Source organism: Schistocerca serialis, chromosome 1 (genome assembly GCF_023864345.2).
Source record: "Schistocerca serialis cubense isolate TAMUIC-IGC-003099 chromosome 1, iqSchSeri2.2, whole genome shotgun sequence".
Lineage (NCBI taxonomy): Eukaryota > Metazoa > Arthropoda > Insecta > Orthoptera > Acrididae > Schistocerca > Schistocerca serialis.
This window is the reverse complement of record NC_064638.1, coordinates 784,695,892-784,722,621: the sequence shown is the minus strand read 5'-3', so window position 1 is coordinate 784,722,621 and position 26,730 is coordinate 784,695,892. Positions and strand designations below refer to the sequence as shown.

The following is a 26,730-nucleotide window of genomic DNA, read 5'->3' as shown; positions in this document are numbered from 1 at the left end:
TTTCTTCATACGTTAGAGAACAGAATGCTCTGTACAGTAGTAATTAGAAAAGGTTGCGAAATCAACTGTATAAAAGTTGTGTGACTTATTGGGTGGTGGTTTCAACTAATAGATCACTTACCCTACAAATGTCGAGTTTAAGTCACGTATGCTTGGTACTCCGCAGTTTGTAAGTACTTGTTAAAGGGCATTTTGATGTACACCGTGAGCTGCAGTAAAAATATTTAACTGCTAGACCAGTATTCGGGCATATAGCAAATCCTGTGACGGTAGTGTCCAAGACGACCAAGAAGTGTGAACGTTTATTGTCTGTCAGCTGTAAGATGTACACACGACAACCGCCGTACCACAGAAATCCACATCACCTTTAGCGTCATGAAGATTTCGTTCTTGATACACAGGTTATTCGAATGTTTTTATGTGCAGCTGTTGTCTCTTAACGAACTAAACTGAGTACGCATTTGATAATGGCGCTATTTTTTTTTTTCACCGTAATAAACAGATGGGATGCTAGGCACCTCTTTAGCAACTGTCGCTGACAAGGAGAGCTTTGAGTTGCACGATTTCCGACAGCAGCGCTGTTCCGCGCTGCTGCACCAAGTTCCATCTGCAGGTAGCTCCTTTGAATCCTGAAGGTGGCACAAATTTTCTTCGTCTCTGTTTGATAGGACAGGTGAATAAACTGTACTGCACGCTGATGTCATGAATTATACACCAGACTTCTTTGCATTGTCTCATGAAGTAAGGTTGTGTGTCACCGTTGGAGATCAGACCATCGGCTGGAGCCTTGATGGTTAGCGACAAACTTACTGATATCCGAGAGAAGTTCGCTTGCACCAACATTTAGTCCGTCGCTTCCATTCGTATCCATAATGGTCCGTAATAAAACAAGAGGAAGACAACTTAGCGTAATACTAGATTTCACAAGCGCTCATCACTGCTATCTCACTCTCCAAGATGCACGCTGCACTGCGAAAGCAGTGTGAGACTAAGTTACATATGTACTGCTCCACAAGCTCTCGTGAATAGAGTTTAAACGTTCAGCTTTGAACTGATGAAGGTACTACATAAGTAGAGGGTAATAGCGTTAATTGACGTATGTGTTTCCTGGAGGTCTTTTTTTTTTTTTTTTAACTAAAGCAACGAATGTAGCAGATGTAGCCGCAGTAAAGGGTTTGCAATGCAAACTGTCCGATCCAAGAACCGTGTTTCCTCAAGTATCTTATATCTGGTGTAATATAGTTCGCATTTATATTTTACGCACAAGTCGTCTACGTTTAGTATTATGAGTGTATTATGCCTAGAGCAAGCCATAAATTTGCTCCTGCACGATTTAGAACGGTTAACGTTGCCTAGAGTATTTTCCTCCAGTGCCCGGTAGTTGAGGATTGTGGTGTAGCCACGGTCGAATTTGTGGAGCCGCTTCTTGCGAGGAAGCGCGCGCTACAGGTGTCGTGGGTCAGCTGCGTACACATGGAGCGTCGTTCGGTGCGCTCTGCGCAAGCGCCGGGCCGCTGTGTGCACCTCTATTTGTTACGTAACGTTTAACTGCCTTGTTTTCCACTGTCTAGCGGCGCCCCCTTTCACGGTCGTATCGTCGTTACATTTCCCCCACCTCTACAATCCCTAGCCGACTGTCCCGACGTTACTCAGGCTTGTTAAAATGGTTACTCCGAAGGCCCCGACTGTCCATTTTCATGCTGTTCTCTACACCGAATGTTACTGTTTGCGGATTCATTTGGCTCCGTTTATCCCACATATTGTCGAGCTTGCAGTACACGTTAAAGTAGCTCCCGCTAGCTAAGTTATGCAGGAATTGAAGAAGTAAGGTAATAGGTTTTGTTTGTTCGACGATGCCACCCGTTTTGTCACATATATTTATTCCTCAGATGCAGCTCTGGCGTAAAAGATCTTGGGTGAAAAGGACGATCGTTGTCTATAGAGCGTAATATTTCGGAAATACGCTGTTGCCAGTTTCGTTCGTTGTAGTAGGGGTCATCTCGCTCTGTTGCTCAAATGTTGTTCTCATTAGACACGATAGCCTGGTCGTTCACTCCAGAGTTCTCGAATGGGAAGGAGTAGGAACGATACCCAATAACTTAAAAGTTATCATGTAATGCGGCAAGTTACGTTATATACTGTCAAAGCGAGAAATTAAGATCATAATTAAAAATAATTTAAATCTAAGTTTAAAGCAGAAACGAAAGTTGAAGATGGAAGGTGTTATTAACTGAAGTTTCTTATTTTATTTATTCGACGGTAATAATTAGAAAAAAGACTGCTTATAAGTCTTCCACAATCAGTTCATTTCGGCCTTTATGTCTATTTTCAGCCAGAATGTGCATCTCTAATAAGGAGAACAGATAAAATATGAATAAAATGAGAAGCTGTTGCTTGTAAGATTAGTCCGTATGTACACTGAAGAGGTAAGGCTGTGGACGTTTCATAAATTACGAAAAACAGATATCGTTGTCATTTCTATTATAATATAACAGCCAATTTTATAGAGCAGTAACAGAATTGGACTGTGTGGAGCTCACTCAGCTACTTTCGATCTGGAGTCGGAGGATCCAGGAGTAGCCTACAGAAATTACACTACCTTTTCTGTATCGCTAACAGTGAGGGCGGAGAACACTGTCTCTGTCAGCTGTGCCCTGCATCTTGCACAGATCGGCTTGCAATTCTGAGAGCAATTGATGTTGCAAACATTTGCAGCAACAGTGGTTTAACTTAATAATTCTTTCTCTCCTTTGTTTTTAATGGTAATTACGATGAGTTGAATTTGCTCGAATAAATAATATAGACTTACTGAGGCTGGATTAGGCTCTTCCTCAGATGATACTGCAGGCGACAAAAACAGCCGCTCCGTCGTTACTTTGTGGAAAGGGAAGAGACTGAACAGCCTAAATTAAAAGCAGATTAAAAATTACCCCCTGGATGCCAAGTAACTACACTCCTGGAAATGGAAAAAAGAACACATTGACACAGGCGTGTCAGACCCACCATACTTGCACCGGACACTGCGAGAAGGCTGTACAAGCAATGATCACACGCACGGCACAGCGGACACACCAGGAACCGCGGTGTTGGCCGTCGAATGGCGCTAGCTGCGCTGCATTTCTGCACCGTCGCCGTCAGTGTCAGCCAGTTTGCCGTAGCATACGGAGCTCCATCGCAGTCTTTAACACTGGTAGCATTCCGCGACAGCGTGGACGTGAACCGTATGTGCAGTTGACGGACTTTGAGCGAGGGCGTATAGTAGGCATGCGGGAGGCCGGGTGGACGTACCGCCGAATTGCTCAACACGTGGGGCGTGAGGTCTCCACAGTACATCGATGTTGTCGCCAGTGGTCGGCGGAAGGTGCACGTGCCCGTCGACCTGGGACCGGACCGCAGCGACGCACGGATGCACGCCAAGACCGTAGGATCCTACGCAGTGCCGTAGGGGACCGCACCGCCACTTCCCAGCAAATTAGGGACACTGTTGCTCCTGGGGTATCGGCGAGGACCATTCGCAACCGTCTCCATGAAGCTGGGCTACGGTCCCGCACACTGTTAGGCCGTCTTCCGCTCACGTCCCAACATCGTGCAGCCCGCCTCCAGTGGTGTCGCGACAGGCGTGAATGGAGGGACGAATGGAGACGTGTCGTCTTCAGCGATGAGAGTCGCTTCTGCCTTGGTGCCAATGATGGTCGTATGCGTGTTTGGCGCCGTGCAGGTGAGCGCCACAATCAGGACTGCATACGACCGAGGCACACAGGGCCAACACCCGGCATCATGGTGTGGGGAGCGATCTCCTACACTGGCCGTAAACCACCGGTGATCGTCGAGGGTACACTGAATAGTGCACGGTACATCCAAACCGTCATCGAACCCATAGTTCTACCATTCCTAGACCGGCAAGGGAACTTGCTGTTCCAACAGGACAATGCACGTCTGCATGTATCCCGTGCCACCCAACGTGCTCTAGAAGGTGTAAGTCAACTACCCTGGCCAGCAAGATCTCCGGATCTGTCCCCCATTGAGCATGTTTGGGACTGGATTAAGCGTCGTCTCACGCGGTCTGCACATCCAGCACGAACGCTGGTCCAACTGAGGCGCCAGGTGGAAATGGCATGGCTAGCCGTTCCACAGGACTACATCCAGCATCTCTACGATCTTCTCCATGGGAGAATAGCAGCCTGCATTGCTGCGAAAGGTGGATATACACTGTACTAGTGCCGACATTGTGCATGCTCTGTTGCCTGTATCTGTGTGCCTGTGGTTCTGTCAGTGTGATCATGTGATGTATCTGACCCCAGGAATGTGTCAATAAAGTTTCCCCTTCCTGGGACAATGAATTCACGGTGTTCTTATTTCAATTTCCAGGAGTGTATAAATATTTGAGAATTCATTTGGCCACTTATAAATTCCTGTTCAACCATCAAGGCTAGGTGAAGGAGTTCACTGTTGTATCTGGATGCCTTGCACCAAAAGGAGAACATACAAATTGAAGCTGATTACTGGGCATGCCATGAGCTCATTATTATTATTATTATTATTACTATTATTATTATTATTGTCATTGTTGTAGGTGGATGACCAGATGAAGCTGCTGCAGCACAGCTGGTCAGACATGCTGGTGCTGGACCACATGCATCAACGCATGCACAATAACCTGCCGGACGAGACAACGCTGCCCAACGGGCAGAAGTTCGACCTACTCTGCCTCGGCCTGCTGGGTGTGCCTACTCTAGCCGATCACTTCAATGACCTCACTGCCAAGCTGCAGGACCTCAAATTTGACCTCAGCGATTACATTTGTGTCAAGTTCCTGCTGCTCCTTAATCCTGGTAAACAACTTCCTGTTTTTACATTGCTCTTTTCTCTCGGTGAATGCCTATCATTTACTTTACTATTTGTCAAAAGCATAACATTAATGGAATTTACTTTAAATCACCATGATGAGACATGCTTTCAGTTGTCCCAGAATATTGTATGAGGTTAGAGCCTCACTCCTCCTCGCCCATTAAAAAATTGTCTTTGATACACTGCAGAATGTGAGAAAATATTATTACATCTGTAAAAGCCAAGTTTCCCTTTTTCTGTAAAGTAACTCTGTAGTTCCTTGCCTTTGTTACAACATTCATAATGAACTGGAGAAGATTAAGTGAAGCTGCCAGAGAATAAAAGTGAGTTGCCAGAGAATGGCTGCGGAATTCAGGAGATCCAACTGGACAACTGATTTCTATTGTGATGACTTCCATCAACTGTTTATTAAGACAGTATGAACATACTTTTTGTGTAAATAATTTTGTTGGACTTTTACCTTTACCATGTTGCTCCAGAATTAACGATGCAATCAACCATTAAAATTTTTCGTTAATTTTACTCCTAAAATGATTCAAAATTCCTTTCTAATGAAATTTTATGGGCAGTTAGAATTAATTCTATCTTTTTCAGCGTGTTTTGTGTGTCAAAGACTCAAACTGAATGCAATTCAGATTCTTTGTTAAATAATGGATCCCACTATAACTGACTGGATAGGTCAGAGGAAGACAGTGCCTACTAAAGAACTGTGGTGTTCAAACTGACCTATGTCTGAACATAGCTTCAATTTTAAAAATATTTGTGAAGATTAAAGATAAACAATAATTATGATTCATTTCATAACACCAGTTCTTGTAGCCAGATAAGGATAGAGTGCTATGTAAAAAATAGTTCAAGTTTCACTTTTTATAGTTTCAATTGTTCTGAATGTAAGGCATATTTTGGTAGTTGCATTTATAAAAAGATTCAGTAATTGCTCAGAGCAACTGATTTTATTTCATTCATGTAGAGATTTCAGTATTAATTGTGTGCTATAAGGAGGTATAGAATATACTTATTTTCTTAGGTGCTGTGCAACATAATTCTGTCCCACATAACATTTCTTTGCATGGAAAATGGATTTTTCAAAAATCTGTTTCTAAAATACATTGTTACTAATTTTGTAAGTTACTCTATGGCAAGTGTAGGGAAACAGAAATAAATGTTAAATTTTTTAATCGGTCAGGTTAAATTATTTCAGGTAACAAGATGTAGAGTTAATTGAAACATCAGTTAAAATGTACAACATTGTACTGAATTGCTAAAAAATCTTGTTTTGCCATGAATATACATAAATATCTAAATGGATAAATGAAATTATTGTGCTTTCCTGAAAAATATTCAAGAGAAAGATGCAAAAGCTGAAACTAGTGACATGCAAACTTGCTGTAAATTTAAATGGCTTCTTCATGATTCCGTGGTGGTTATAATTTCTGAACTTAGGCAAAACAAAATCTTTTTCATTACAATCAAAAATACAATACCATTCAATTTATATTGATGTGTTTCAGAGGTACTTTTACAAATTTTGGAGACAGGTTCCTTATTTCAAAACAAGAAGAAAGTGTGTGTAAACATATGTCCAAAAATGGTTCATTTGATAGTTATTAATGAAAGGTTACACTTTACGTGATTGGAGCTCAACGTCCCCCCTCCCCCCCCCCCCTTCCCCGGTAGCTGAATGGTCTGTGTAATGGACTGTCAATCCTCTGGGCTTGGGTTTGATTCCTGGCTGGGTCAGGGAATTTTCTCCGCCCAGGGACTGTGTTTTGTGCTGTCATCATCATCATCATCATCATCATCATCATCAGCATCATCATCATCATCCTTTCATCCTCACTGACTGCAGGTCACCCAAGTGGCATCAAATTGAAAGACTGGCACCCGGCGAACGGGGCCCAACAGGGCCCTAGCCATACGATTAAATAAAATTGGAGCTCATCAACAAATAAACACGTAATAAATATTCGAAATCTCCGCCTCCTGCTTCTAAGCATGCATGCACTCATCGAATCATAGACTGTCACACCCTTTCAAATAATCCTGACAGTTTCATATGTTTCCACCGCCCTCCAAGACATGCTGATGAAGAGTTTCTGCATCTGGGTGGTCTGCTGGACAGAGAAATTGCTTAAGATGCCTTTGGAGATAATAATCCAAAGGGTTGAGGTCAGGGAAACTCCTCTACCTATTCATCTATCATGGAAGATACTAGCCAGTGCATCTTGAACACAGAGAATGAAACGTGCTGAAGGTCCTTCATACATAAACCATTCGTATTTGCAGGAGCACATCTTCTAGTAGACCTTCAAGAGTGTTCTGAATAAAGTCTCTGTAGACAGCAACTGTAATACATGCTGGAATAATGTGTGGTCGTGCTGGACAATCACCTACAGTTCCAACCCTCACATTAATCTTAAACAGACACTGAAATCTAGCCTGTACTGTAACACAAGGATTGCAATTTGCCCTTATGAGCTGGTGGTAGAAATTTTTTGTTCCATCGCTTCCATACATTGCCTCATCTGTAAACAAAACTGAAGAAGTAAACAACGGATTTGCAGTTTGTGCAACAAATCTTTTTCAGAAGTTCTCCCCTGCTGGGTGACAAGCAGGCATAAGGCCTTGCACACATTGTAGATGATACAGATATACGAACTGTTCATGAATTGTCATTTATGTTGAACTTGGAGATACACCACATGACAGGGCCACTTGTCGTGCACTGATACTTGGCTCTTCTGTGCCCGCTTTTAGAATGTGCTGTTTTTGATTGGGTATAAAAGCAGTGTGTGGTCTTCCTCAGTCAACAGTCTGTGGTGCTACAGATCCTGTTTCGGCAATGTGACAATACACACCACAGTCATCAAAGGTTGGATGACTCAGCTGTCTTCAGTCTGGAAATCCCATCTGATACAGCTCTACAGCCTCGAAGCACTACCTGTAGTACATGAACACAATGGACACAGTAAAGTCTGATGAATGTAAAGAAGTCTCAGTGGCAGAACAACACCATGTAGGATACAATGAGTCAAATGGGCACATAAATAAGTGAAGTTGTTGGGTTATACTTGGAAAGCTGTACAACATAAACTTTTATTGATAGTTTGGAAACAGAGGGTTTTTAGATAAATGTTTATGTGAACTTTTTTACTTGATTTGGTTACGGAACCTGTCTTTGAAGTATTGTGGAAACACCTCATACATGCTAAGAAGTATTTTGGGTTTTCTGTCATGTTCAGTTTATGTAATGTATTTATATCTTCATCAGCACCGTATTCTTCCTGACTGCAGTTTAAATGTCACTGCCACCTTTTACTGTGTAACTTGTAGCTCCTTTTTCACATTTATATGTATAGCACACATGTAAGTTTCACTAGTGCAACACAGTATCTGCCATAAGGCCTCCTTGTGATTTGTTTTCACAAAGGGGCAAATATTAATTGTTAGCTGTGAGATTCTACAGTAACTGTGTATACAGCCATTTCACTATTTGGTGATACTGGAGCAATGTTGGACAATTGAGTATGATTGGTGAAGTTTATGGAATAAAGTTTATGGAAAATCTTTAGCAACACCAGTGATTTTCATACTCTAGGTAGTACTTTACATTAAAAAATGCAAAATAGCCACAGATTTTTATGCATTATTGAATATTTAGGGGCACTATTGTACTAACTGACATGAAAGCCTTCATTCTCGGTATTAGAGACCTTATCATATTGTTTTACTGAATGAAACCTCAGATAGGAAGTTAAGTGTAATGAGATGTTCTTCTTACTGTATGTGTTGTCTAATATCATGTAAGAAAATGATACTAGCTTCATTGTTGACAAATACAGTGCACTGTCTCTGTTAGGAACAAGTTTAGAAAAAATTATTATTATCTTGGACTGTGAGTGGTCGTATGTAATAATGTACTTAAAAAAAAAAAAAAAATTATGAAATTTCTTTGGCACTGCATAAAAAAAGTTTGTGGCAATTTCTTACATATTCTGTGCTTTGTGCACCTTAGATTCTTAATGCAAACATAGTTCTGGCATTTCTAACTTGTTTGTAATATTTGTGCTATTTCTATTCAGATGTACGAGGATTGGCTAACAGGAAACACGTCCAAGAAGGCCACGATCAGGTTCAGCAGGCACTACTGGACTACACGCTCACGTGCTACCCTCAGATACAGGTGAGGATAAAGCAATGCACAATCTCTAAGCAAGCAACAATATTCACAAAAATGTAGCAAGTATTCTCTTGGATTGGAAATGATGGATTTTTTTGTTAAGTTACTGCAGCTGCTATCATGGTGTGGATGAAGAAAACTCTGATTATCACTTTGTAACACTCACAAAGATCATTCCTAAAGTTGGACAGGAAGCCATAAAAAATGCAACAGGATTATTTTATTAAAAGGAACATTTCACTGTGAAGCATATTAAATTAAATAATGGGGTTATTTGAAGCAGAACCTTTAAGAAGGAATTTGAGGCACAAGATGGAGATAAACAATACAGTCAATAATAAGACTAGTATGCTCTGTTTTTAAAGGCAAGAGCTTTGGCTTTAAGCACAAACCAATAAGATGCTTAAGTGTAACATCTAACATTAAATATCTCCACATCAAATTACATCCATAGAACATTGACCGTTTACACACTTAAGAAGATGTTACTGTCTGTGTAGTTATTTCCATCGCAGATTTCAAATTTAAATCTTTGAAGAGTTGCATTATTCAATGTCAGTGTGGAGTACAGTGTGGAGCTACAGACTGGCTGACATATTGTGCTGAGCTTAGCAGGATGCAGCTGGAGAGCCATCTAGCTTGTTTGCACTCCTTCAGCATAAGGGCCATTCTCATTTACTCCCTCATGGACCAGCTGGTGTAGCAGTCTGCTTAGCTGCAAGCTCATACCTGTCAAATATTGTAAACCTTCTCTTCAGTACAAATTGATTTATGACAACTTAAACAGTGTTAATACTACATTTCAGCGAAATGAAGAGTGAAACTTTCAGGGTGTATATATTATTAATAGCTAAATTACTAATTTTTTCTCAGAAGGCATTACTCAGTGCTGTATTATTGCCAGACTGAAACAGAAATGATATTTTAAAAACATAATTTTTTTTTAAAAAAAAAAAAAAAAAAAAAAAGCTTGAATACTCCTAGCTAATATCAAAATCATTCATTAGAATGTAAATGCACATGTCAGCAAACAGCAATATGTACAGTCAGATGTTTCCATATGATAATAGAAACTTAAAATTCATTCTCGAATGTTTTGTTAGGATTCACATTTAAGGAAGACAGTTCGATTTACAAGTGAAATGGTGAGTGTAGAAATAGTAGTTATGTTAACAAATTGAGATCTGTTTAAGAGTTTAATGGTCATCAAGTAATAAATTTTTCATGAGGCAGCAATTCACTCAGAATACACATTTTTCCTACTATTCAAATTAAATGTGATGACCATCACTGTTGCCTGACAACAGACAATGTCTCATTGGAAACTGGAAACATATCCATTATTATAACCTTCTGGGACATATAATGTGAAATAGATGCAGAAATCAAGGCACCTGAAAACAAATTAATGAACTATAAACATTTATGAATAGCCAAAATGGAAATAGAAGAAGTACTTACCAGGTCCCAACAATTGTTACCTCCAGAACACAAGCCAGTAGAAACTTGATGTTCTCATATAATGATGCTAATGAAGGAGATGTACAGATGAGAAAGAAGAGAATATTCTGATTTATCACAGTTAGAATGTGAAGACAGGTCTTTTCATTTACTATGCCCTCCCACAATCTCATGTTTATTCTTTTCTGTATCCAGAAGAGAACCTATAATTATGTGAATGTGATATTTATATTAGTAGTTAATTCACATCTGAAATCGTTCTAACACTGGTTTTTGTAATAAGTTAGTAGGAGACATAAAAACTATAACACTTCTGAACAGTAGAACTGTTAACATATGCTGTATTTATAAGGAAAGTGTTTTTTATATATAATATAAAGTTGTGGTAATAAGTAATTTCACATGTGTCATGTTATTACAGGATAAGTTTTCCAAGCTATTGCTAGTGATGCCCGAGATCCATCAGATGGCAAGTCGTGGTGAAGATCACTTGTACCAAAAACACAGAAGTGGTGGTGCTCCAACGCAGACTCTGTTGATGGAAATGTTGCACGCCAAGCGTAAATAGCATCATCAGTCACCGCTTCAGCGGACAGCAGCTGTGCGACAAATGCCTCATGCTCTCCCAGTGAGTAAACAGGAAATGTACTGCTTTATGATGACAGTTTCACTGCCATCTTGTTTGTAGTAGTTTTGGAAAAATATTTATGAATTTTGAGGGAGTGGTGATATAACTGTCACTATGTTGCAAAAGAACAAATGTATGCAGTAGATCTGAATTCTTGACAACAGAGAGGAGAAAGGTATTCTTAGACATGAAAGTTTTGGTTCTCTTACCTGCATATACCTGTCAATTAGTGTAAATGATACAATAACTAGTCGGTACACATTTACTTATTTTAACCATGTATCTTGCACAGTGGTAGCATCATTAAAAATATTTATCATGTGTAAAATATTATGTTTAAAAAAAATCATTTGTCTCCATGTACAATGATGTTTGAATAATTCACTAGATGTTGTCTGTATGTACCATTTTTGTATCCCAAAGTTGTTTCCATTAGTTAATCATGAACATTTTGCCACTGTGTTCTCTAAAGCATGTTTTTCATTGGCAAGATATTCATTTTGAGTTTTTTTATTCCTAAAAAAGCTTCTATTCATTACGGGGTCTTTTTCTCATCTATTCTGTGTCCTGTTGCAAGTTTTTATTGGCAGGTCAGACTTGTGCTATAGACAAGAAACTGAAATTTCTCGTTACATCAGACTGTTCCTGCTTTAAGGAAACATTTCTACATGATGATACAATTACTACTAATAATTTATATTCTTTGTTGTTTTTAATAATTTTTCTTTACACAAAATAGGCTTATTTTCTATCTGTTGATCATTGTTTTCATTTCAAAATTACCAGTTTTGGAAATGTTTCCCATCTTCAGATCTGTTAACAGATAAAAATGAATTACAGTTGGGTTCTAATACTGTGCTTTTGGGTTCTAATACTGTGCTTGCAATACAGTATTACTTACTTAATTACTCCTTGGCACTACAGCCCATGTAGGGCCTTGGCCTCCTGGAAAATCTCCTCCCACTCTTCTCTGCTGGCTACCTTAGCTCTCCATCTTCTAACTTCTATTCTTCTCAAGTCCTCCTCCACATTGTCTAGCCATCTGGTCCTTGGTCTACTGCTTATTTGGCATCACCTGGTGTTCCTTTGAAACTTTCTTGACTGTGCTGCTCTCCACCATTCTTTCTACATGTCCCAACCAACGTAGTCTATTACTCTTTATTTCTGTCACAGTATCTCATTTGTCGTACAACTCTCTGATCTCCTTATTATTTCTGATTTGCCAAAACCCCCTGTCTTTCACTGGCCTGAAGATTTTCCTAAGTATCTTCCTTTCCCATCTCTGCAACAACTGCTCATCGTTTTCCGTCATTGTCCAAGCCTCCGAACTGTACATCACCACAGGTCTCTCTACTGTATGATACACTGTCAGCTTGAGATTCCTACTAAGTCTTCTTGCTTTAAATACTTTAATCAGTGCAAAGTAGCTCCTGTTAACAGCTGTAATCCTTGCATGTATTTCTCCTCTCATATCATTATTCTCAGTTACCAGTGACCCAAGATATTTAAAGCTCTCACAGCGTTCAAATTTTTTCCCCTTTCAAAGTGATGCTTCTTTCTCATTCACTATACTTTTTCCTAGATGTTGACATATACTTCTACTGATTGTCAGCCCCATCTCCATTCCATATCTATTTAATTTTTCAAGCTTTTCTCAAAGTCCTGTTTCCTCCTGGATAACAAATCAATATCATCTGCATATGCAAGAGCTTGTGTCACGCCAGAGTTGCCGCTTTGTGTCTTTTGCATTACCCTTTCCAAGGCGACATTAAGAAGACTAGTGGAGAGCACATGACCCTGCTGCAAACCTTGGTTAACTTCAGATGCCTTTGATAAAGTGCCTCTCCCCGATGTTGTTCAATCTGTATATTGAGCAAGCAGTAAAGGAAACAAAAGAAAAATTTGGAGTAGGTATTAAAATTCATGGAGAAGAAATAAAAACTTTGAGGTTCGCCAATGACATTGTAATTCTGTCAGAGACAGCAAAGGACTTGGAAGAGCAGTTGAATGGAATGGACAGTGTCTTGAAAGGAGGATATAAGATGAACATCAACAAAAGCAAAACAAGGATAATGGAATGTAGTCGAATTAAGTCGGGTGATGCTGAGGGAATTAGATTAGGAAATGAGACACTTAAAGTAGTAAAGGAGTTTTGCTATTTGGGGAGCAAAATAACTGATGATGGTCGAAGTAGAGAGGATATAAAATGTAGACTGGCAATGGCAAGTAAAGTGTTTCTGAAGAAGAGAAATTTGTTAACATCGAGTATAGATTTAAGTGTCAGGAAGTCATTTCTGATTTAAGTGTCAGGAAGTCATTTCTGAAAGTATTTGTATGGAGTGTAGCCATGTATGGAAGTGAAACATGGACGATAAATAGTTTGGACAAGAAGAGAATAGAAGCTTTCGAAATGTGGTGCTACAGAAGAATGCTGAAGATTAGATGGGTAGATCACATAACTAGTGAGGAAGTATTGAATAGGATTGGGGAGAAGAGAAGTTTGTGGCACAACTTGACCAGAAGAAGGGATTGGTTGGTAGGACATGTTCTGAGGCATCAAGGGATCACCAATTTAGTATTGGAGGGCAGCGTGGAGGGTAAAAATCATAGAGGGAGACCAAGAAATGAATACACTAAGCAGATTCAGAAGGATGTAGGTTGCAGTAGGTACTGGGAGATGAAGCAGCTTGCACAGGATAGAGTAGCATGGAGAGCTGCATCAAACCAGTCTCAGGACTGAAGAACACAACAACAACCACCTTAACTTTACATAGTATTCTTCTCAGTCATTTGGACCAGTCTTATTAGTTTGTTGGGTGCTCCTACATCTTGCATTGCCTTCCAGAGTTGATCCCTTTTGATAATATCATAAGCTTGTTTGAAATCAATGAACAGCTGGTGGAAATTGATGTTATACTCATAACCTTTTTCAAGGATCTGTGTGATCGTAAAAATCTGATCTGTAGAGGATCAGTTAGTTCTGAAACCACACTGGTAGTCTCATAGATACTCCTCTACATGTATACTGAGTCAACTTGCCTTGATTTTTCCTGATACTTTATATACTATCCTGAGCAGTGCCATTCCTCTATAATTTGCACAATCAGCTTTGTCATGTTTCTTACATACAGGGCAGAGTATAGCTGTATTCCACTGTTCTGGCATATTTTCTCTCCACCATATTTCCACTATAATCTCATGCAAAACCTTATTAGTTTTTCTCCATCATATTTTATCATTTTTGCTGTAGTATTGTTTTCTCCCAGAGCTCTATTGTTTTTAAGGGTCTTGATACTAGCTTTAACTTCTTCCAGGGTAGGTTCCTTGACAGTTTCCTGGTACTCTTCTCTGTTTACTTCCTGCTACACCTCATCTACCATAGCAACATCTACTTCTCCTTCATTTTCCGATTCTGTATTTTTGTGATCCCATCTGGGGAGCACCATGTAACTTTCCTTATATCCATCCTTTGCATCCAGGTGGCTATAATAATCATGTTATTGCCCATGGCAAAATAATTAGTCTGATACCATTGTCATTAGAAGCTTCATACAGACAATCCTTATCAGCTGCTTTCCTACATGCAATTTCTCTTCCTACTAGAGCATTAAAGATCCCCATAACCACCTTAATATCGTGCTTTGCCACCCTTGCTATCTACTGTCCCAGTTGCTCATAGAATATATCTTTTTCCACCAGCTGTGCACCTTATCCTCTGCCTCCACAGCTGTAGAACAGTGTGTGTGTCCCAGATGATAATATTCCACTTCCTTTCCATTTCACCTCGTGTATTGCGGCCATCATCACATTATATTTCTTCATTTCCTTTTTCAGATTCCATAGTCCTCCAGTCTTGTTCTGTGTTCTCACATTCCATGTTGCTAAATACCAAGTCATATGCCATTTCCATTGCCAAGGTTGTTTATCTGTTACATCCATCTGGCTTCACTTGTCCTTTGGTTCCATAATGAGCTCTTTTTCCAGGATAGGGTTGTTAGCCCCATGCCCATTGCTCTTCCTTTATCCAGGCTTGGACTTGGCACTGGGATTTCCATGGTATCTCCCAATGGCAGAGTACAATACAGTATTACAGAGCAAAAAAATTGATCATAAAGTACAAAATCTGTATAATGTACCATATCTCATAGTTATAGGGTAATCTGTCTTAATGAAACTATCAGTTCACTGTTATGTGTATTAAAACCACACTTATGACAGTGAGCTATAGTTGTGTTAAGACAGGTTGTTATGTCATTTTGATATGTGTTATGTTGTTACAACTTTCGCGTTATAATTGTAGTACATTCCTTTAGATTTATAATGTTGTAATTTATTTGTAATAAATGATTTTACAACTGTAGTGGATTTTATCATTGATGATGAATAACAGTTGTGGAAGTCCCATGAAGAGAAACACATGTATTTTAGTTTTATTGTTTAGTGGCTCTGAAGATGGATGATGTTGCCCAAAATTGTCAATTTTGAAATAAGAACAATGATAGACAGGCAGAATAAAACCAGTTCTGTGTAAATAAGGACTGTGATTGCTCCCTGTGACAAATATGTCCAGTTTTGATAATTTTTTCTTTATTTTCTATTAGCCTTGAGTAATATTTTACACTGAAAATACAATGATAATTAAACTGACACCCTAGCTGCAAGCAGGCGTTGATACACTTCATTGGGGACATGTTGAAAATGTGTGCCCCGACCGGGACTCGAACCCGGGATCTCCTGCTTCGAGTCCCGGTCGGGGAACACATTTTCAACATGTCCCCAATGAAGTGTATCAACGCCTGCTTGCAGCTAGGGTGTCAGTTTAATTATCATTTCATTTCTAGCAAAGCTGCATGGTCATCGACGGTAACTGTTCTTTCGGGAACAGATACTACCGTCATATATAGTTAACTGAAAATACAATTTATTTTCATTTATTTAAATGTGTAGTGTATGGATATTATCAACATCTTGGATGTTTATTTTTTATTTATTTATTTATTTATTCATCCGTGGAACAATAAATATTGTATGGATGTCGTCAGATTACAACACATGAGCACACATTTACATTTACAATTAAACAGGTTTCTCAGATTTTGTGTAGTTTTTATAACTAGTCATACACATATTTATAATTACATAATATTTTGGTGATAATGTCATGTTGCTAATAATCTACATCTATGTTAAATATTCTTTTACAGTATAACAACTTTTACTTACTAAAAAGGTTTTAAGCTTTTGTCTGAAAGTGAGGGGCTCATTTATTTCTTTAATTTCTTGTGGTAATTTATTGTACAGTTTTATCCCATTGTAAAATATACTTTTTTGCGTCTTTGCCTTGTTCTTTCTATCTAGATGGACGTGGTGACAAGCTCTTGTTTCACGGTCAAGTATTAGACTGTTTGTGTTGTACATGTTGAGATTTTTCTTAATGAACATTATGTTCTGAAAGATATACTCACAAGAAACAGTTAGAGTTCCTAGCTTTCTAAATAATTCTAGACAATGGGCCCTTTTGTTGCTATTTGTTATTATCTTTATGGCTCTTTTTTGTACTTTGAACACAGTTTGTATGTTACTGGCACTTGTTCCCCAAAACATGATCCCATAGCTGAGGACTGAGTGTTGATATCCGTAATATATTGTTTGAAGACAGGTATTATTGCATACCGGTGCAAGGATTCTAAGAGCATAGCATGCTGTGGATAATTTCTTTGCCAAAATGTTGACATGGTTTGTCCATTTCAGTTGGCTGTCTACATTCATCCCTAAGAATTTGGTACTTGTTACACATTCTAATTCATTATTATTAACTTTTATTCTAGTGGCATTGTGTTTTTTGTTCAATTGGAAGTTAATATAGTTAGTTTTCTTCACATTTAGGGTTACTTTATTTTTTAATGACCAGTTGTGGACATCATTGAGAGCTTCGTTTGCTCTTTCTGACAGTTGTGTTGGATTTTCACCTGTTATTACTATGTTGCTGTCATCAGCAAAAAGTATTTTTTCGCCATGCCTGATACTTTGTGGGAAGTCGTTAATGTATATAAGAAACAATATTGGGCCTAATACACTTCCCTGTAGGATGCCTATATTCACATTTTTCTGGGTCAGACAGGTGTTTTATAAGGGAATTGTTTGAAACTTGTGATATCTCAACTCGTTGAACTCTGTTTTCCAAGTATGATTTGAACCACTTCTTTGTCACACCTCTTATTCCTATTTGCCCTAATTTATGAAGTAAGATTTTGTGGTCAACTGTATCAAAGGCCTTGGACAAGTCTAAAAAGATACCACTTACATTTTCACCTTTGTCCAGTGCTTCTAAAATTACTTTAGTGAACTGTGCTATAGCATATTGTGTGCCTTTTCCGGGCCTAAACCCAAATTAGTCATTGGAAAGAAGATTATATTTATTCAGGTAATTTAGCAGTCTCTTTTTGACTAGTATTTCTATTATTTTATTAATGATAGACAGTATAGAGATCGGCCTGTAGTTCTCTACATTTTCCACATCTCCGTTTTTAAGGATAGCTATAACTTTTGCTTGTTTTAGGTACTCCGGAAAGTATCCAGACTCGAAAGATTCATTAATTATGTCTGTTAATGGGCCGTTTATGGAGTCTATACAATCTTTAATTACGCAGACTGGGATTTCATCAAGTCCTACTGAAGTTTTATTTTTTAGTTGGTGTACTACTAGTGCCACTTCCCTTTCTGTAGTTGGCAAGAGCACCATTGAGTTTGTTGGCTGGTTCTGAGTAGGTAAATCATACGTATCTGGAAATTTCTGCTGTAATTTTTTTGCAATACTACTGAAATATGAGTTTACAAAATCAGCTAATTTTTTAGGGTTACCTACTGGTACATCTTTGTTTTTAATATGTGAATTGAGGTCCTTTTTAGCAGAGTTAGATGTTTCCTGTTTGACGATGTTCCAGCTACTTTGCTCTTGTTTTCAGCTTCAAGCAATATTTTGTTGTTTGAAAGTTTTTTTTGCGGCTAGCAACACCTTTCTGTAAATTTTCCTGTACTTTTTGTAGGATTGCAGAACTTCTGGGTTAGATTGATTATTTTTTATGAAGTTGAGATATCTAAGAGTTTCTGAGGATTTTTTGATACCTGTAGTCACCCACTGATTTCTCTTTGTAGTTTTAATTTGATAAAGAGTTTTGGGAAACATCTCTTCAAATCTGAGTTTAAAAATTGACATGAACTTGATAAATTTCTGATTTGCATTGGTTTCTGCATAGACTTCCCTCCAATCTACATATTCTAGCTGGGATTCAAACTGATGCAGGGCTGATTTGGAAAACATTCTTTTGTATGTACAAAGTTTAGGAGGAGTTTCTACACGAATGTTAGTTTTTAAGATCTGGCAGAAGTGGTCTGCTAGGCCCAGGTTTTGGACAACAATATGACATTTTTTACTATCAATATCTGTAGCTACATGATCTATAGATGAGGAGGATTCTTTCATTATCCTAGTTGGACAATTAACACGGGAGGATATTCGATAACAGCTTAGAACATTCACTTATATATGTTGCTTGCCTTATCAGGCTTCATCATATTAATGTTTAAGTCACCACAGATAATTACATTTGCTTTTGGTCCAGAAACCTTGTCTAAGCTTTGATTCAGTTTTGAGAAGAATATATCAGTGTCTCCACTGTGAGAGCGGTACACACAAAATATGACTAATTTTTTTGCTATGCCAGGTCCTGTTATATCAACAGCGGAAAGTTCGAAATGTGCACTATTACTATTTCTTCTATTGGGTATCATTCAGTACTGAACTCCTTTAGCTTTTCTCATTGCTGTATCAGTGTAAGAGTTCTTCAGTAGTACAATAAACTATGGTTTTGTTGTTTCACCTATTTGCAGTTTTGGCATATTGGCATCTTGGTTTCACACTTCCCAAGAGATTAACTGATGTATTAATGTTATTGGTAAATACCTAGCTTCATATCAGTTTAACCCTCATCAGACTTCTATCATTTTTGTGGTCCTACTTGTTTCAGACATGAAAACACATAATAAGACCTTCAGTTTTACAAAAAGGCAATTATACTGTGTCTGTTACATTTAATTTCTTATAGGAGATGTTTAAGGGTTCACACTCCCATCTTCAGGTGGTTCAGTGGTTTATGTGTCTGTTTATTTTTCTGGATGTAGCTAGTTGTCTGCCTTATATTCCATTTTGCTACAAATTTTTTATTCTTTGTCAGTTATCATAATATGGCACTGAACTGATAAGTGGTAAATTATTACAAAACTACTTAAAAGAAGTTCCAACAATAGCCACCTACAGGCCATTATATACACCCTTTTGTATCAGTGAATACCATACATAAACACAAAATAAAAACAGACCATACTACATTCCATATGTACTGATCATGGGAAGCTCAATTTTTTCTATACTCATCCAATAATATCAGCATTCAGTGTTTAAATAGACTCCAGTGTTTTGGTGTAAATCTTTTTAGTAAAATTACAAGTTTCAAAAAGCAATAATTAAGTTTTCATTAAATTTATTTATAATTAGAGAAGTGTAATTCCAGTAATTAATATCCTTGTGCCATATGCAACCCATCTTCTGTTAAACTATTACTTTCTGTTGTGTGTCAGAAGCTATTAAAGGACTCAGAGCTGTCACAATGATGATGACATGCAGTCTTATGTTTATTGGTCTTCTGTTTCAGGAGTCCTAAATGGTCAGAGTGTCCACATTATTCACCCACTGAAGCCGCCAGCTCTGATGAAATCCTGCCGAACTGCCTGCAATTTCCCACTGCCGGTTACCTGTGAAATTATTATACTATATGTTTTAAAACATGTATATTTTCATTTCCATATGAGATCTTTTCAAATTTAGGAATCAGTGACTTGCATTTTCTGCAAGAAAAGCTTAAATTATAAAGTGCAGAACAAACTGCCTGGTGATCAGTGTGAAGTAAATGTGCATGTTGAAAGGCTTGTGGAAATGAATCAGGCAGCAGTAGCATTTTAATGTTGTTGTATTAAGCCGTGTGTTCTGTGAATATATTCAAGACAGTAAATGAGTTCGCAAGGCCAGTAGATTATTGCTTTACAAGAATGGACAAATGTATTGGGGCTTTATGCCAAGTGGATGGACAACAAGTTCCTGCTGTCGATTTTGGTGCACCATTCATGATTTGCGACCACCAGTCATTTTTGCAATTAACACGTGTTACTGGGCTGCGTGATAATGGCCACAGTGTTGCTGAATGGTGTGCCTGGCTTGAGATGGGCATTATGTTTGTTATTGAATAAAACTGTTATGTTGGTAACAGATCTAAGCAAATCGTAGCGGATATATTTTATGTGTGGTGAATTTATAGTTCAAAGTGCAATAACATAACAATTGTAATGAGAGTCCTTGGTGGAAGATTGAGGGATATGCATCAGCTGAAGGCAAGGCTTTATTCTCTAATTTTATATTTAAAAAAGAAACACAAATTTTTGACAAATAATTATTGTACAATTGTCATAAGCACAGTGAAATCTAGTAGGTCATATTTTAATAGTCTTGTTGACTTTTTTAATAAAGTACATTTGCCTTTAAAAAGTACAAAGTCAGAAACTAAAGAAAATGTCAGACACTGTGTTAAGAAGCTAAGTTGACTCAGGATTTGTAATGAGCTGTAGTTGAGATGCTAACCCTCTGCTGGAGACAAGACCCCAGAGAGACTGACTGCAGGTGGCTTCAGTGTTTGCTGTGAGTGAGGCACTTCACTGTGTGTTGAGTTATTGCATTTTTAGAGATATGTCTTTATTTTTATCATAAAAACTGATGCTTCTTCATCCTGATTGTGACCACAGTACCCTTGCTCATTACCGTTTTTTATTTGTGGCATGTTTAATAATTTTTGTGCATTCTGACATTCCAGATAAAAAGCGCACTGCTTTGTTCTGGAAGGGATATGAGGGCATCATCAACCGTACTGTAGTTTTAGCTGTTGTGACCAGTAGCCAAACTGCTAGCACAGTAAGGGCTTTGGTTCTTGTCATACTGCAGAGTAATTTGATTTTGTAGTAAACCTCGGTCTTTTAGCAGTGCTCAGTTTTTCTTTCATTGCATTCTTGCAAGTTTAGGCCGTAAGCTGGATATAACAATGATTTCAACATTCCACTTCACCAGACTTCTTAAATTTTTGGGTTTCTGTATAAGTGCAGCACCTTTGTCACAGTATGCAGCACACATTCGCTGGCAGAGTGCTAGATTTAACTAATGATTCCCAAAACTCTGTTCTGTTTTCATTTATTTAACATTTCTCTGCTCAAGATGAGTTCAGGTGGTGGACTAACTGTGACACTACTTTAGTTTATTATTTGTGTAGCAGTAATTTGTTATTAATTTAAAAGCAAAGAGCAAGGCTGCTGTGGTCAGTGTGTTATGTGTAAGCTCGTTAACATGTGTAAAATACTAGTTGTTATGAAAAGATTATATATATATATATAAATATATATTATAAATATTAAACATTGTTACTGTGAACTTATGTGAAGTGCAAGTTTCGTGTTGGTAACACTTGTCTCTGGTATCTCCACAGATACATGCAGTAGTTACCTAGCCCTTCATACCATGCTTGAGATACAGTTTTGCCAACCAATATTTGTTATTATTTCTCCGTTATGTCACTCTTCTATTTCTGCTATTCCAAAAACATATCTTATTCTCAAGAATGACATATTCTTGTGATGTTTTATGATGAGACAACTTATTTGTTTTTTGACGAGTTGTTGTAGAAACATAATGGGTATCGATTTAATAATTTTCCTGTTTTATTCCTGTACATGAGCAGAGGCCTGTAAATCATTTGTGGCACTGTGTTATCCATTAATTCATATGTACTACAGTAGAGATTATGATATCACTACTTTAGTATGGCAAACTGTTGTATGTGATCATGTCTCCTTTCATGCACAGGAAAAGAAATTCAGGATATGTTGAACATCAAAATATGTTGCATAGTGTACCATTTTTAAACTACAGGCAAGGATCTAGTCTTTTTATAGGCATCCCTTGCAGTGTCCAGACTTCAGGTACTGCCACAGGGTGTGGCTAGAAAATTGTTGAATGTGTAATTATTTCAAGAACAATTTTATACAGAATTTTATTTGTTATATTGATGGAAAAGTGTATCTGAGAAAATTGTCAGTTGATATTTTACTGTTAACTGCTCTTATGTTTTATGATGATAATAAAAATTTTATATTTTCTCTTTGCAATGTGGCAAGTGTTATAAAATTTAAGCCATTGTTATTGATATTGTTATCATGGAATATACAAAGAGATGTTGCTTGTTTTAAAGTGGTAACTCGGAGCATTGCAGTAGTTGATTTTTGATCATTTACGTAAAGGTCCTGTATTAGAGAACAACTAGTAACCTATTTTAATTTAATTTTGTACCACTTTAAGGGAAAGATATTTCCACGTGACTTCCTTTTCTTTATCTGCATATTGTTAAAATAAGATTTTTTTCACCACTTCTGTTTCTGTAACTGATGGAGAAAGTTTTGTTACCTCAGACTTTTGCCCACATTGTTAAGTCACCATGCCTGATGTGTGTGTGTGTACATATATACATATATATATATATATAAAAATGGACCTGTCTGTAATGCTATTGTTTGTACAAAAAAATTATGTGCTGTGTCCGTTGTACGGATGTTATTAACATTTTAATGAGTATTGTTCAAGAACAGATGGTTTGCTTCAAAGAAGATTAATCTCTGTCTCTTAATATAGTTTTATTTTTGTAGACTCTTGGATCATGTTACTAGTTACCATATGAAATTTTAATTTCTTAAGTGATAAACCATAATTTGTACAGAAAGTTATGTATGATGGACTTCATTTTAGGTGATATTTTTGACAGAACTTCTGTTGAATCGAGCCATCTGCTAGACCAATGTTCCCCTACCACAGTGTGTCTGTGAAAGGTAGGCAAACAGGATGTAGAATAAAATCCCTACCATTTTCAGTAAACGTGTCATTTTATTTTTATCTGTTAGTATAATGTACTCCTTATGCCTTAATAATCCCATTGAAGAACATGCTCTTTTGATTTTCCCGTAAAAACAATTGTCAAGTTAACGGAACGAGTATTTTGGTTGTTAGGTAAGCTTTTAAAACTTTGTGTGAAGGTCTTCATAATATATATTAAATTAAAACACTACATGCTGAAACTTTCGGAAGAAACTGCAGTTTTTCAACTAAATAAGTGAACTTGCTTTCCAACATATTCTTGAAAATTCAGACATTTGTTATGTCATGGAATAAATCTTTGTATGGTTATTTTACAGTCTTCTGCTACAGAACCACTGAGTAGAATACTGAGTGTTACTTTCAGTTGTTGATGCTGAACCTGTTACAACAGCTGTCATATTTTATCAATAACTGCAAAATGTCAACAAGCCACAGACCACCACACCTAACCTGAAGAGCCTGCCCCCAAGTTTCTTTGGAGTTTGACAATATGCATTGTCATTCACAGTGACTCATCACGGCATAAAGTCAGTATAGAGAAATAATTTTTGTCCATACTATCATTACCATCAGTTACTGAGACAATTCTTCTGTTTTATATGTTAGTCCTCTTCTGATTGATGCTATGAAAAGTTAGTGTTAAGATTGGTTCCTTTATTGATGTAACACCAAAAACATTCTTGACCACACCCTGCACTTATTGTTTCCTCCACTTGCAAATGTGGATTGCAGCCACTGTGCAAATATCTTCATGTGATGATTTGTAATAAATTATTTAATAATGGTGACATATTTATGTGATTTTCTTCCTTCAATCTTTCAGTGTGATACACTGATCATTTACCAGGAATTTTCAACCAAATTTAACAGTTCATGAATGGTAACTGATGGGCATCTGATTCATTCGTCATCATCAACTTACTTTCTGGTGAAGTTGTAGAAGCTGTCAAACAGTTCATGAACCAATAATGTCATCTATGTGAACTACTTTGATTTAGTGGTGAATATGTACAAGGTATCACATGTCTTGCATTCAGAAATCTGCTGCTCTCACTCTATTTGACCGAGCGATGTGGCGCAGTGGTTAGACACTGGACTCGCATTCGGAAGGATGACGACGGTTCAATCCCGCGTCTGCCCATCCTGATTTAGGTTTTCCGTGATTTCCCTAAATCACTCCAGGCAAATGCCGGGATGGTTCCTCTGAAAGGGCACGGCCGACTTCCTTCCCCATCCTCCCCTACTCCGATGAGACCGATGACCACGCTGTCTGGTCCCCTTTCCCCAAACCAACCAACCAACCAACCAACCAATCACTCTATTTGAAATAACATTTTTACTTTTTGATGAGGAAAAAGAAAGTCAGAACTTCATTGAATCAAGATAATGGCGTAACAAATTCTTAGAGATAGATGGCCGATATATGACAGAGTCAGATTTCTGCACTAGCTATTGAAGCCATTGGCATTCCACTGCATGCAGGTGAGCATTATTCTGCAGATGTACCACAAACTTAGCAACTGAGGGAAATGCCATTTCAGAAGAACATATATACACGTTTTACACTAAATTATAAGGTATCACATAGGAATCCACTTCTCCTATTTTCAGTCATAGAAAACTTACAAGGTGGCAAGAGGTAAGTCAATTGGAATCATACCATGTAGGAAATATGGAAATTTCTCCAGTGGGGGAAATACAGCTCTGGGACAAAATGAATCATGTTCAGATCCCTTGAAGTTAGTATACCATAGTTGTTTAAACAGTTACCATTGACAATATTGTGAATCAACTGAGAAAAAGTAGTTGACCATATTCTCTCTCTCTCTTCCTTCTTAAATGACACACATTGAAATATTGCAGTTAACTGCATACTCTGTGCCACAACATTTGTGCCAAACAAGCATGTTTTCATATTTGAGATCTTCACATAAATGTTATTTCATATTGGCTGGACTAATTAAGAGGTGTGTTTACACTGCAACAGTAATGTAGTCTGCGTAGTATATGGTGATAATCCACCTAGTTTCAAGAAGGAAAAAAAAAACAGGTTTTAACATCCCATAAACACCACCATTAAAAAAACATCCCATAAACAACACCATTAAAGGCAGAACACAGTGTTGTATAGGAAAAGATTTGTCAAGGAAATCAGCTGTGGGCTTCTTGATGGAAATATCCCAGTGTTCACTTCAACTGATTTGGAGAAACTGTAGGAAATGTAAATGCCATCTGATATGAATTAGAACTATTTAGTTTAATCTTTAAAAATTTATAATTAGAAGATATGTACCACAAAGATACTACCTATCAGCCATAAAAGTTATCAAATCATCATAATAACCATGTGAAAAGAGATATATGGAAACACATAACAATGCAACATAGGTAAAAAATTATATTTATATATGCCAAGGTATGACATGTTTGCTGTCTCCTGACCATTAATGTATGTTCATCCACTGATTGCCTTACATTGTGCTTGTTTGTTCTTGGCCTTCTTCTCCCTTTTACTTTAATTCTGGTCACATATTAGTTTTATGCTGTCAGAAACAAGATGATTGGACATTAGGATTATTTAACTACTACAGACTGGAGAATTATTTTCTGTGGTTGTAACTGAAAAATGCATATGACATTATCTAGTCTGATTAAAGAAAATGACGGGATACACTGGATGCTTCTGTGATTGATACAAACTTTCAGGTATAATGAAGAGGGGTAAATGTGTCAGTCTGAGATAAGGGAAATGATCGAGTCAAAAGTTATAAGTGAAAATCATTCTGATACCACTGACAGTGGAATACATGTACTGGTGTTGTTGTTGCTAAGATTGTAGGGGAGGCAACTTTCAGAGATGGTAGTCTTAAAAAAAGCCTAGTAAACATGGGCTCTAAAATGCATACCTTAAGAGCTATGAGCATTTGATCGTATTCAGTCCTATGAAACACATCCCTTCTACTGAGCAAGGCCCATAGCTCATAAGGTATGCATTTTAGAGCTCATGCTTACTGAATATTTTTTCTTGTTTTTATCCATACTACCACTTCTAAAAGTTGCCTACCCTACAGTCTTGCCAATAACAATCATGGTACACATATTCTACTGTCAGAGGTATCACAATGGTTTTTGCTTATAACTTTTGACTCAGTCATTTCTGGACTAGTGTCCCATACCTTAAATTTATAAATTTACACATCACCCATCAGCCCTGCACAGTAATCAAGAAGTCATTTAATTTCATATACCCTGAAGAGAGACCCTTGATTCAAGAACATAAACTGGTTAAATAGTCTCACTTACGAAAATGATATCGAAGAATCTGTAGTTGTTCTATCTTTTGGCATAGTTGGGACAGAGAAATAAATGTAAGTAGGAAAGGAAGATGATAAAAAGGGTTGCAGTGCCCAAATATAACTTCTGTCATATGAAACATTGTTGCTTTTCCACTCAAATCACTATCAGTTATTTGCCTAGTTTTGTGTTGTGTGGATCTGTACAACCCCTTGCACCTGATGACTCCTACATGGGTCATACCATTGTGATATTATTAGTATAAAAAGTTGTTCCTCGTAAGTTCCAGTTCCTCCG

At 37.7% G+C, this 26,730-nt stretch overlaps 1 protein-coding gene across 1 annotated transcript in view; it reads left to right on the top strand.

Annotated features, from left to right (window-relative positions):
* Positions 1 to 23,139, top strand: part of LOC126483646 (nuclear hormone receptor FTZ-F1) — a 226,512-nt gene extending 203,373 nt beyond the window's left edge. Inside the window, exons 5-8 of the mRNA XM_050106707.1 lie at positions 4,574 to 4,832; positions 8,931 to 9,031; positions 10,911 to 11,117; positions 19,829 to 23,139. Coding sequence (XP_049962664.1) covers positions 4,574 to 4,832; positions 8,931 to 9,031; positions 10,911 to 11,057 — 507 coding nt within the window. The 3' untranslated portion in view covers positions 11,058 to 11,117; positions 19,829 to 23,139. The remainder of the gene's footprint in view (positions 1 to 4,573; positions 4,833 to 8,930; positions 9,032 to 10,910; positions 11,118 to 19,828) is intronic.
* The last annotated feature ends 3,591 nt before the right edge of the window (positions 23,140 to 26,730 follow it).